General features: G+C 52.2%; 2 protein-coding genes across 2 annotated transcripts; both read right to left on the minus strand.

Moving 5' to 3' along the window:
* Window positions 1–529: 529 nt before the first annotated feature.
* Window positions 530–1,485, minus strand: LOC133930450 (uncharacterized). Its single transcript, XM_062377102.1, has 3 exons — window positions 1,089–1,485; window positions 914–981; window positions 530–783 (listed from the first exon to the last, which is right to left on the minus strand). The coding sequence occupies exons 1-3, from the start codon at window positions 1,249–1,251 to the stop codon at window positions 703–705; spliced, it is 312 nt and encodes a 103-aa protein (XP_062233086.1). The 5' UTR covers window positions 1,252–1,485; the 3' UTR covers window positions 530–702.
* A 171-nt stretch (window positions 1,486–1,656) lies between these two features.
* LOC133930449 (amino acid transporter AVT6A-like) lies at window positions 1,657–11,164 on the minus strand. The gene is made up of 5 exons (XM_062377100.1): window positions 10,314–11,164; window positions 3,745–3,897; window positions 3,424–3,627; window positions 2,652–3,117; window positions 1,657–2,146 (listed from the first exon to the last, which is right to left on the minus strand). The coding sequence occupies exons 1-5, from the start codon at window positions 10,726–10,728 to the stop codon at window positions 2,005–2,007; spliced, it is 1,380 nt and encodes a 459-aa protein (XP_062233084.1). The 5' UTR covers window positions 10,729–11,164; the 3' UTR covers window positions 1,657–2,004.
* Window positions 11,165–12,047: the final 883 nt, after the last annotated feature.

Consider the following 12,047-nt stretch of genomic DNA (forward strand, 5'->3'; position numbering starts at 1 on the left):
GGTCGACACGAGGCACAAGATTGTTGGTTTGGCCCAAGCACGGCACAACACGATAAGCCAGACTGAGGTCTCGGCATTGCGTGCCGACACGACACGGTAAGGCATGACCCTGCCCGATCGCCGCACTGCACTACCTACCTGCCCTGTTGTCACCTCGCCCGACCGGCACCCCACCCTGTAGGGCCACCCTGCTACCACCCAGCTGTGCCCCTCTGGCCGGCTATGCCCGAACTGGCCCAGCATGACACATGCCACACGGGCTATGCTATGAGCCGATCCTTCAGCACGTCCTAGTTATGTAGCCGGACTTGACGGGCCATGCCCATGTCAGGCCAGCCCGTTAGGCCCACTTGACCAGCACTAGTTACGAAGCAACATTTGACAGCCCTTAAGTTGGTCATTACACATTCTATGAATCAATGACGATATAAGGTTCAAGTATTATGTATGTATATCATTTGAGATTATAACTGATATCACATTATATAACAATTATCATTGTCCCACATAATGATACGAGACCAAAATCACTCAGAATATCATCATAATACAAACAAATAGCATCATGAACAAGTCACATATTTGCTTATTCATGTAGATGATAGTTATCTGTGGAACATGATAACATATTATTCAAAAGTATATAAATATAGATATGATACAATCATTATTATGATTGTCTAAAGACATATCACTAACACTTTATTGCCAGGAGGTTGCCGTGAACAACTTTGCCAAAAGTTCATCCCCAATTATCTGAGAACCAACACTCCGCGGAACAGACTGTGAGTAGATAAAACAACAAAACCGGAAAACAGTGCCCTGTTATTAATCAAGCTGGAAGAAAACAACTGAAAAACGTACGGTAATACAACATCAGGAGAATGAGAGATGGAGTAGTCTAGGACTATACTAAAAAAAGTGCGGCAATTTCCTGAGTAGTGGACTCCACGTTTGACTCTGAAAGCCTGTTCAGAAGTCCTAATGCATATCAAACATTAGGTCATACATGGGAATACACTTCCAAACCCAAAGGATAAATAAATGTGATACATCAAGCAAATAAACAATGGAATTTAGACTCATACCTCTTACTCTCCGGCGCATCTGAGCGATCTCTTCTGATTCCGAATTGGTAGCAGAACGCAAACTCGGAGGTACATACTTCCCTTTTGATTCTGTGGGCAGTTCAACCACACTAGGCTCTCCATCCTCATATTCCAGAATTGGCCTATCATTCGCTTCATCCATGTCAACACCCCTGTGATCCGGTTCCTCCGCCTCAGTGTCATCCTTCTTGACCTTCTTGCAAGTACAACTAAAAGAGCTCCTTGCAAGTAGCAAGATCTCCAATCAGAGAAGATAATTAGGCAACGTTTGGAATGCTGAAATTTCCCTCCAATCTTGCTGGCATTGAGCAAGTTCTTGTTAAATTCCTACATTTCTAATGGGTCCCAAATGATATGTAGCAGAGTGGATAAAAAATAAACATATCAATTTTAGTTCTAGGAGTGAATTTTGATTGACATCAGTGAAATAATATATATTTGTTGTTTTTTTTCACTTAAGCAAAGCAAAAACATTCAGTGGCAAGAACTGTATAAAAGCACTATTTATCGGATAGAGCAATAAATCCACAAATTCACTAGTAGCAAATGTACCAAGCAAGTACATTTAAAGAACCATCCCGTTACTATTCTAAAATAATACAATGTTCTTGCAATTGCAAAAACACGGTTTATCGATTACAATAAATAGCTCTACAATTTCACATATCCCAGGATAGTCTTGTAACTGTATAGTGGAGTGAAGCACTTCAGACTGGAGATAGTCTTGTGGATGCATACATAAAACTAGATGTAATTGAGTCAACAGTGGTCACAATCCACCACGAAAACCAATCGCATGAGTACTCTTTAAATGAAGCTTTTATTCACTAACTAATAATGTACAAACCACCCTGGAGATCAACGTTCAGTTGACTCCCCGGTATGATTGTGCAGTTCAGACCTTGGAAGAAGCACTTTTCTTGTGGAGCATTTTGTAGGCATCACTATACACAGCTACCACATTTGATACAACCGCAAGAACAATCATGAAGACAGCCAGAATCTTGTCCCACTTCTTTGCTATGCCTTGTGGATCTCTGATATATCGGAAGCAGAAGGGATTAGAGCTCACCACAAGGAAATGTTATTCAACAACTAACCATCATGTCAGCAAGCAATCTAGAAATTTAGCCTTTTTTTAGCGAATCCAGCTTCATTAGGTCTACTGCATCTATATTTTAGCAGTATGTATTACAATCATAATCTACAAATGCATTTTAGAGCCGCAATAGACAACAGGGTTCTTTCTTTTTCTCCTTAGCTGCATGCTCAGAACTTTTTCTAGGGAATCGAGCTTCATTAGGTCTACTACATCTATATATTAACAGCATGTATTACAATCATAATCTACAAATGCATTTTAGAGTTGCAATAGATGACAGGGTTCTTTCTTTTTCTCATTAACTGCATGCTCAGAAAAGGTCAAGTGACATTCTAGGACTAGAAAGAGAAAATAAAAATATACCAAACTAGGTGTCTATCTGCTGGAAAGAAACTTCTATTTGAAATATTCTAAACAAAAATTTAACACCATCAACTTACCTTAGAGTAATTGCAGCTGGGAAAATAAAGGCAATACAAACAGCAGCAGTTGCCCCAGTAAATTGAAAGGCATCCCAAATACTCGGAATGAAGTTTGCAGATGAAAAAATCACTAGGAGGAGCAATGCTGTCATTACACCAAATCTTCTGTTGTCAGAAGACAGAGGCCTTGCAGAGGCAAAGAGAAGCCCATCCAAATTAAGCCGCAATGCATGGAATATCATGGGGAACACGAGCATAAGGTGGACAGCATAGCTCACTCTAACAGCGTCATTAAGAACCGAACTGTATGGAATCCCAAGATTTGAATCAAAGTTGGCGAGCACATCAGAGAGTGTAGATTCACCAAAGAGAAGATATCCAAAGAAACTTGTTGCGATATAAACGGTTGAGCATAGTGTCAACGATGTGTGCACAATTGGTTTGATCTGGGAAGAATCCTTTAGCTCATTATGAATCGGGTGAACTGCAAACAATAAATCAGATCTCCTTAGACAACCGAGAGGCAAGCAACATTTCATGAACTTTTGAGTTTGCAGAATACCGCAGCTAAATAAAACTCAACAACTAGTTTGTATGGATCAGAATCAAACCAATTTATGATCATTATTCATTTATGTCATGTATGTGCATTTATTCATTGACCTTTCAGACTCATGGAAATATTAGAAACTTTGCAGGAATGGAACTTTACGAGCATCAGTGTCCATCTTTTCCTTGCTCTTCCAGATGAAATTTGTTTTGTGCTGTGGAAACTAGAATTTGTTCATACCATTGTAATGGCAAACGTAAGCAGTGACAAGAATTGGCACTGCTGTGAAAAGTTCCCAGACAGATGCCAAATCAGGAACAGCTGGAAACAACTTAGGCATTGGAATTTGTCCACCTATCAACTTGACAATAGCAATTCCTGCAGTAATGACAACAAATACAACTGCCAAAGCAACAGATATTGCAGATGTATAGCTCAGTGAATCTGCAAGGGACAAATAAAACAAACACATATTATCAGATATATAATAGTGAACCAAGCATAACATTCTATTCTTACAAATGTAGAGCCAGTAGCTGCTTCGCTCGAGCAATCGCTTACCAATATGCTTCAAACATGCTAGTGGGGTAAATACGCCAAGGGTAGTAACCAGGAGAACAAAGAAACGTCCATTCCACCAGTGCGTGCCAAACCATCCTTCTAACACACCATAATGGTGCTCACCACCAGAGGAGGTTCCAGAAAGAACATCACCTGTGGTAAACAATGAACATTTTGTATGTCAGATCCACCATGCGTCAGCAGGAACCAATTGTTAGTCGCTGAATTCTTACTCTTGGTAGTAGCTGAATTCTTACTCTCATCGAGAGAGGATGACACTAGGAGTTGGGGCAATTTTTTCTTTATTTCTCACACAAATGCCATGCCAACCTGAGGGGTTGGGGATACATATTTATAGACTCATGGCCAGCCAAGCATATGCCAAGATGCTAGTCTAAGATGCTGTCCTAGATGCTGTCCTCTAGTCTAAGATGCTGTCCTAGATGCTGTCCTAGTGTCCTAGATGCTGTCCTAAAGCATATGGGGAGCAAGACCACCATGTGGCAGCCCCACAAAGACCATGCAGCAGCACAAGGGCTTATCCCATCATTCTCCCCCTAAGTCTTGTGCGTCGTCTTGTGGGAAGATTGAACCATCCCGGTCCTGGAGCAGAGCTCAAGGAACTTGAGCCTCCCAAGAGGCTTGTTGAGCAGATCCGCAAGCTGATCCTTGGTGTTGATGTAGCTCGCCTTGATGCTCTCTTCCTCCAAACAGCCTCGGATGAAGTGGTACCTCACCCGGATGTGCTTGCTCCGTTCATGGAAAACGGGGTTCTTTGCCAGGGTTAGAGCGGACTTGCTGTCCACCCTGAGCTCCACCGCTCTAGTGTCTCGGCCGAGGAGATCACCAAGCAGTCGAGCGAGCCAGAGCGCCTGAGTCGAAGCGGTGGAGGCCGCTATGTACTCGGCCTCGCAGCTGGACAGGGCCACCACCTGCTGCTTGACCGACTGCCAGCTAACGAGGCACTTGCCGAGGAAGAAGAGGATCCCGCTCGTGCTCTTGCTGGTGTCGATGTCGCCGGCGTGGTCGCTGTCGCTGTACCCGACGAAGTGTGCCGCCCCAGGGCACCTAGGGTAGTAGAGGCCGTGGTCGAGAGTCCCCGCAACGTAGCGGATGATCCTCTTCACAGCCTGCTGGTGCTCCGTCGTCGGTCGCTGCATGAACCGACTAACGTAGCCGACGGAGAATGCCAAGTCCGGCCGTGTGTGGGCGAGGTAGCGAAGGCTCCCCACAAGACGCCGGTACTGCGTAGCGTCCACCTCCTCCGTCGTGCTGTCGCGGCTCAGCTTCAGCCTCTCCTCCATCGGAGTGAGAGCTGGGTTGCAGTCGGTGAGCCCAGCTAGCTCAACGACGCGCTTGGCGTAGGCGGTCTGTCGAAGCGTGATCCCGGAGTCATCCTGGTGCACCTCGATCCCCAGGTAGAAGGAGAGAGGTCCCAGGTCACTCATCTGGAAGGTGGCCTTCATCTCTTCCTTGAATGCCGCCACCTCCGCATCCTTGGTGCCGGTGATCACCAAGTCGTCGACGTAGACACCCACCAGCAGAGCAGTTCCTCCACTGCCCCGTCGGTAGATGGCCGCCTCGTGGGGGCTTTGCTCGAAGCCCATCCCTTTTAGCGTGGAATCCAACTTGGCATTCCACGCCCTCGGTGCCTGCCGCAAGCCATAGAGGGCCTTGCACAGGCGGAGCACCTTGCCCTCCTTGCCGGGGATCGTAAATCCCGGCGGCTGGTGTACGTAGACCTCCTCCTTCAAGTCGCCGTTAAGGAACGCCGACTTGACGTCCATGTGATGAACACGCCAGCCCTCCTGGGCAGCTAGCGCAAGGAGGAGTCGCACGGACTCCATCCGTGCCACGGGAGCGAAGGCGTCGTCGAAGTCGACCCCCTCCTGCTGCACGAAACCTCGTGCCACCAAGCGAGCCTTGTGCTTGACGATGGCGCCGGCTTCATCCCTCTTCAGCTTGAACACCCACTTAAGGGTGATCGCTCGGTGACCACGAGGGAGGTCAGCAAGCTCCCAGGTGCGGTTCTTCTCAACCGCATCCATCTCCAACTGCATCGCGGCGCGCCATGCCGCGTGTCTCTCGGCCTCTGCAAACGACCGAGGCTCGCCGTCGTCACACGCAAGGTGCAACTGCGCCTCCAGATCGTGAGGCACCAGTCCCGGCACCGGCTGGTCACCGAGAAGGTTCTCCATCGTACGGTACCGCAACGGCTCGCCGTCGTGGTACGCGTCGATGCGCTCCTCGTCGTGAGAGAGCGGAGTAGCGAGCTCAACCGGGCTGTGCTCGACACGAGCTGGTGTTGGAGTAGACGTGCCCGGAGAGGTACCTGTCGGTGCTGGAGTGCGTGGCGTTGCCGGCTGTGGTGGAGCCGGCGAAGAACTCATCGCAGCCGAGGTCCTGGCTGGAGAACGTGGTGCTGTCGAAGTAGCAGGCGCCGGGGTCGGTGGAGGCTCGGGGACTGGGGTAGACACGCTCGTCGAAGAAGAGCTGCCTACTCCCCCAGCTCCCTCGAAGTGGACGTACTCGACAGTGAAGTCGTCGTACGTCGGAGCCGATCTGTCGTCCATCGCCTTGTCCCACGCCCATCCTCGCCCTTCGTTGAACACAACGTCGCGCGCCGTGTGCACACGCTGTGTCTTCGGGTCGAGGATGCGGTAGGCCTTCGAGCCCTCCGCGTAGCCGATGAACACTCCCGGAGTGCTCCTGTCGTCGAGCTTGCTGATGTGGCCAAGCTCCTTGGCGAACGCTAGGCAGCCGAAGACCCGCAAGTGGGAGACCGCCGGCTTGCGCCCATGCCAAGCCTCGTACGGCGTTCTGCCGTCGAGAGCCTTGGTAGGCGAGCGGTTGAGGATGTAGACGGCCGTCACCACCGCCTCTCCCCAGAAGACAGCCGGCATCCCCCTCTGCTTGAGGAGGGCCCGAGCCATCCCCACAACCGTCTGGTTGCGCCGCTCGACGACGCCGTTCTGTTGCGGGCTGTACGGCGCGGAGTAGTGGCGCTGAATGCCCTTATCAGCGCAGTACGACGCGAATTCAGCCGCCGTGAATTCGCCGCCGTTGTCGGTGCGCAGCACGCGCAGCTTGCGGCCGCACTCCGCCTCCGCAGCAGCCTGCGCGCGCCTGATGGCGTCCGCAGCCTCTCCCTTGCTGCCGAGGACCATCACCCACATGTAGCGGGAGAGGTCGTCGACGAGCAGCAGGAAGTAGCGTCGTCCTCCCGGTGTGGCCGGTGTCACCGGGCCGCACAAGTCCCCGTGCACAAGCTCGAGCCTCTCCTTGGCTCGGAAGCTCGCTCGCTGGGGAAAGAGGAGTCGCCTCTGCTTCGTCAACACGCAGACGTCGCAGAGCTGCTCCACATGGTCGAGGCACGGCAGGCCTCGCACCATCTCTGCGGCACTGAGCCGCTTCAGGGCCTCGAAGTGAAGGTGCCCAAAGCGCTCGTGCCACTGCCACGCCGCGTCGTCCCGACGAGCGGCGAGACAGAGGGGTTGTGCCACCTGCACGTTAAGGACGTAGAGTCGATTTGTGCCTCTGGTTACCTTGGCAAGAAGGCGACGACGGCGATCCCAAATCCTCATGACTCCATCCTCAACAACCACGCGCGAACCGTTCTCATCCAGCTGTCCCAAGCTGATGATAGAGTTCCTCAACGCGGGAATGTAGTAGACTCCGGTGAGCAGCCTGTGCTCACCAGACACGGCGGTGAAGATGACGGAACCGACGCCCTTGATCTCCACGCCGGAGGCATCCCCAAATTTGACGGAGCCTCGGACGCTAGAGTCAAGCTCGGTGAAGAACTCCCGTCGACCGGTCATGTGATGGGTGGCGCCGGTGTCGAGGCACCACCCGTCAGTCTTGTCGTTGCCGGAGCCGTCGCCGAGGAGGGCGTGTGCTTTTGGCTCGTCAAGGTGGAGGAGAGCCGCTGCGGCCGGTGCCGCTGGAGGTAGCTCTATGCTCACATGAGCCATGAACAGAGCCGGCTCCTCCTCCTCCGCCTGTGCGACGTAGGCCTGGCCGCGTCGTGGCTGACGACAGTCCTTGGCCCAATGGCCAAGCCGGCCGCAGTTGCGGCAGGTGTCGCCTCGTGCCAGCTTGTGCTTGCCGGCGGCGCCGCCCTGGGCGCCTCCGCGGGCATCACCCTCGGCACGTCCTCGCGCCCCGGCCTGGGCGTCTCTGCGCGCCTTGCGCGGCTTGCCACGCTTGCGGCCGCCTGTCGTGGAAGAAGGCTCCCCCTTCCTCCGGTCACCCTGGCAAGCATCCCACTGCTCCCGAGTGAGAAGGAGCTTCCCGCCAGTGGTGATGGGCCCCGAGAGAGATTGTGGCTCATCGCTGTCGACGACCTTGAGGCGACCTATCGCCTCCTCGATCGACATCGTGGAGAGATCCAGCAGAGACTCGATCGAGCGAGCCATCTGCTTGTACTTCTCGGGGACGCAACGGAAGAGCTTTTCGACAGCTCTCTCCTCGCCGTAGGTGTCATCGCCGAACTGCACCATCTTCTGCAACAGAGTGTTGAGACGGAGAGCAAAGTCATCAACGTCCTCACCTGGCTTGAAGGCCAGGTTCTCCCACTCCTTGCGAAGTGCCTGCAGTGTGGACTTGCGGGCGCGGTCGCTGCCGATGCGTGCCGCAGCGATGGCGTCCCAAGCCTCCTTGGCAGTCCGCTTATTGGTAAGCGAGAACTGCATCTCGGACGGGACTGCTGCGATGAGGGCATCCAGCGCCCGTCGATCCTGGTCGTAGTCGACGTCGCCGTACCGGACTGCCTCCCACATGTGCCGCACCTGGAGCTTTACCCTCATCACCGCAGCCCACTCGACGTAGTTGGTCTTAGTGAGGGTAGGCCACCCACCGCCAGGGCCGACGTCCCTGACAACAGCCTGGAACCCGTGGTGACCACGGTACCGATCCGGGGAGAGAGAGCCACGCCGCCTGTAAAGGCCGCGCTCTCCATCGACCCGTCCGCCACCGTTGCCGAGCGCGCCTCCTCCAGGAGCGCCGCCGGCGTGCGCGCCTCCTCCAGGAGTGCCGCCGGCGCGTCCGCGCCTGTCTGGGCTGCCGCCCCGCTCGTGGGTGTGCGCCGCTGCCCACTGTGCCGCCCGCTCTCGCGCTGCCTCTGCCTCCGGCAGCTCGAGGTCCGCGTCGGCGCTGTCGTCAGCAGAAATGGAGCTGCCGGTGCTGCCGCGCAGAGCCTCGACCTCCGCTGCCGCCGCACGCGCTGCAACCGCCGCCGCCGCTGCTTCTGCCTCCGCTCTGGCTGCTGCTAGCTCCGCCGCTGCCAGCCTCGACGCCCTTGCCGCCGCCGCAGCGGTCTCTGCCGCCGCTCGCTCGCGTTCCTCTGCCGCGGCAAGTTCGGCCTCCTGCCGACGCCGCGTGCTCGAGGCGACCGAGCGCTGAGACTGCCCTGCGGACATGACGCGCTACCGGGGGAGGGCTGCTGCGTGGGGAGAGGGCTGCTTCAGACGAGCTACTGCTGCTCTGCGCAGAGGGAGAGGGGTGAGCAGGAGCAACCGGGGCTGCTGCTGCTCTTAGCTGGGGCTGCTGCGAGGCTGAGGGGGGAGATGAGCAGGAGATGCTCAGGCTACAGGATAAACAGGCTCTGATACCACTTGTTAGTCGCTGAATTCTTACTCTTGGTAGTAGCTGAATTCTTACTCTCATCGAGAGAGGATGACACTAGTAGTTGGGGCAATTTTTTCTTTATTTCTCACACAAATGCCATGCCAACCTGAGGGGTTGGGGATACATATTTATAAGCCCATGGCCAGCCAAACATATGCCAAGATGCTAGTCTAAGATGCTAGTCTAAAATGCTGTCCTAGATGCTGTCCTCTAGTCTAAGATGCTGTCCTAGATGCTGTCTTAGTGTCCTAGATGCTGTCCTAAAGCATACGGGGAGCAAGACCACCATGTGGCAGCCCCACAAAGACCATGCAGCAGCACAAGGGCTTATCCCATCACCAATATCCACAGTTTAATCATCAATTGTGCAAATTGGAAACCTCGAAGGAGTGGCATTTGATCAAACTTTAAGTGTAAAATTCAGAATGAAAGTGATCGTATCTTTTTTTGTGGGAGAATTGTGTCAACATCAAATTATATGATAATAGCTTCTGGTCGGCTATATCCAGAAACTGAAGTGAAACAAATTCACATTTTGTTCAGAAGGTGTTTATAGAATATCTTGTTCTACGATTAATACCAAACAATCCATGGGATCTCAGACCTTACGCAGCAATAGGAAATACAAAGGTACTGCTGTATTACAGAAGAAATTGACAGAAAAATTTCTTAGTTGATTACCCCAAGATTTCATTTTGGTTCAGAAGTTGCAATATTTTATACAGGCAGCAACAGTGGTACAATAACTGCTCCTAAATCCAACGTCAAGAACAAGCCATATTCCCAAAAACTCATTGGGTCACTACTTACTGTAAAAATGAGTTAAATTTATCAGACAAAGGTCAAAGACGCCAAAATCCTAAGACATTCCCAGTGCACAGAAGCAGCTGACCATAAATACTAAATAAAAGTTCAGGCTGTGGTCAGATGAGTTTAATTACCGATAATGATCATGTACACGATCATGACTCCGACGTTGTTGATGACCACGCAGACCTGGAGCAGCCTCCTGCCCCACCACCCAAAGGCGTCCGCCATGGCGGCACCGTAGGAGCGCGCGCCCACGGCTTGGCTGAACCGCACGAGCAGCTCGATGGAGGCGTCGGTGAGGAGGGCGGCGAGCACGATCATGACGAGTCCGGGGACGAGGCCGAGCACCTTCATGGTGGCTGGCAGCGCCATGATGCCGGCGCCGACGATGGTGGTGGACAGGTTGAACACCGCACCGGCAAAGGAGGCGCCGTTGAACTCGTGGAACGCGGCCTCCTCCCCCTCCGCCGCCGGCCCCTCCCGCTTCGTCGGGAGCAGCGGCTCGCTGCCCTCTGGGGAGCGCTCTTCACCGCTGCCCATCGTCATGTTGCAGAAGCAGAGTCGCGGATTCTTGCGCTCTACTGGACTAAATCTTACACAAAAAATGCAATCTTTGGCAAGATCACGGCAAAGGACTAAAAAGCTAGAATCTTTGTATCAACAGCTCACTCGCAATACTCCTCAAAGAGATTCCAAGAACTCCAACAACTTCACACCACGCAACACAGACACCACCGCGCAGGAAGTTTAGGTCCTAGCGCTAAACTCGGAACAGCCAAGAATCTCGCGGAACAAGAACAAGAGATACGGCGAACTAAGGGAAGACTTGGGAATTGGGATTGGCTGGTGAGAGATTCCCTTTCGTGTCGTTGAAGCGACGGAAGTGGTGCCGAAGGGGATTAGAAAACTTGTCGGCGTGTACCGCGAGACAAGGTCAGGGCGAGGAATGTGACGAGGAGGCCAGGCAATTGCCTCGGAGAGTTTGCAGTAGAGGTGGGACTTGGGCTGGGTCGGGCCGATCTGGTCCCTTCGGGCCTCGGGCTTTTCAGGCTGGGTTAGAATGATCCGATAAACTGTTCGGGTCTGATCGGGCTGGCCCAAGCCACTTCAGCTAGGTCTAGATCCGGTCCGGATGCACGATAGGTCTCATCGGGCCGACTTGGCACGGGCCCAGCACCACCACACTCCACCGCGCGTGAGGGCGCGGACCCATTCTTTACCGGGTCAGACCGTCCATTGAGCCCCATATTAAGGTCCGAACCGGCCCATAAATCAGGCCGGATCAGCCCGGTCCATCAGTGCTCGTGCCGGGTCGGGCTTAAGCTGGACTGGGCTGTGCCGGGCTCGAGCCGACCAAAAAATACGGTCCAAAATTCCAGCTCTAGTTTGCAGAGGACCTGAGGGAGGGAGAGGCTTGTGACAGTTTATTTTTCCTTTTTTTGCGTAAAATTTACTATTGTTAGCTCTATGATTGGCTAGTTGAATTCGGTTATGATCATGTCAGGAGGTGCTAAGGATGTATTTGGTTGTAGGATATATATGGATGGAAGGTAGTCATTTTAGTTTTTAGATGTTTGATTGGATAGATGGGATGACTAATTATTAGGAATATTTTTTTAAGACGCTCGATAGATGTAACCGGCAAAAACAGCCGGACCGAGTACTTGACCAGCATGCGCTCGCATGTATGCACTGGCTAGCTGTTGATCGGAGGTATATTTGTATGTTCATGCTTTTATTTCTCTCAATTTTATTTAGAGTATAAAAATGATTTAAATTTTTTAAATATTTTATAAGTAAATTAGAGTTCACTAGTAATCGCTTTTGATTGATTTGATCAAAAAGTCTGAGCTAATATTTAATTA

Source organism: Phragmites australis, chromosome 10, assembly GCF_958298935.1.
Source record: "Phragmites australis chromosome 10, lpPhrAust1.1, whole genome shotgun sequence".
Classification (NCBI taxonomy): Eukaryota; Viridiplantae; Streptophyta; class Magnoliopsida; order Poales; family Poaceae; genus Phragmites; species Phragmites australis.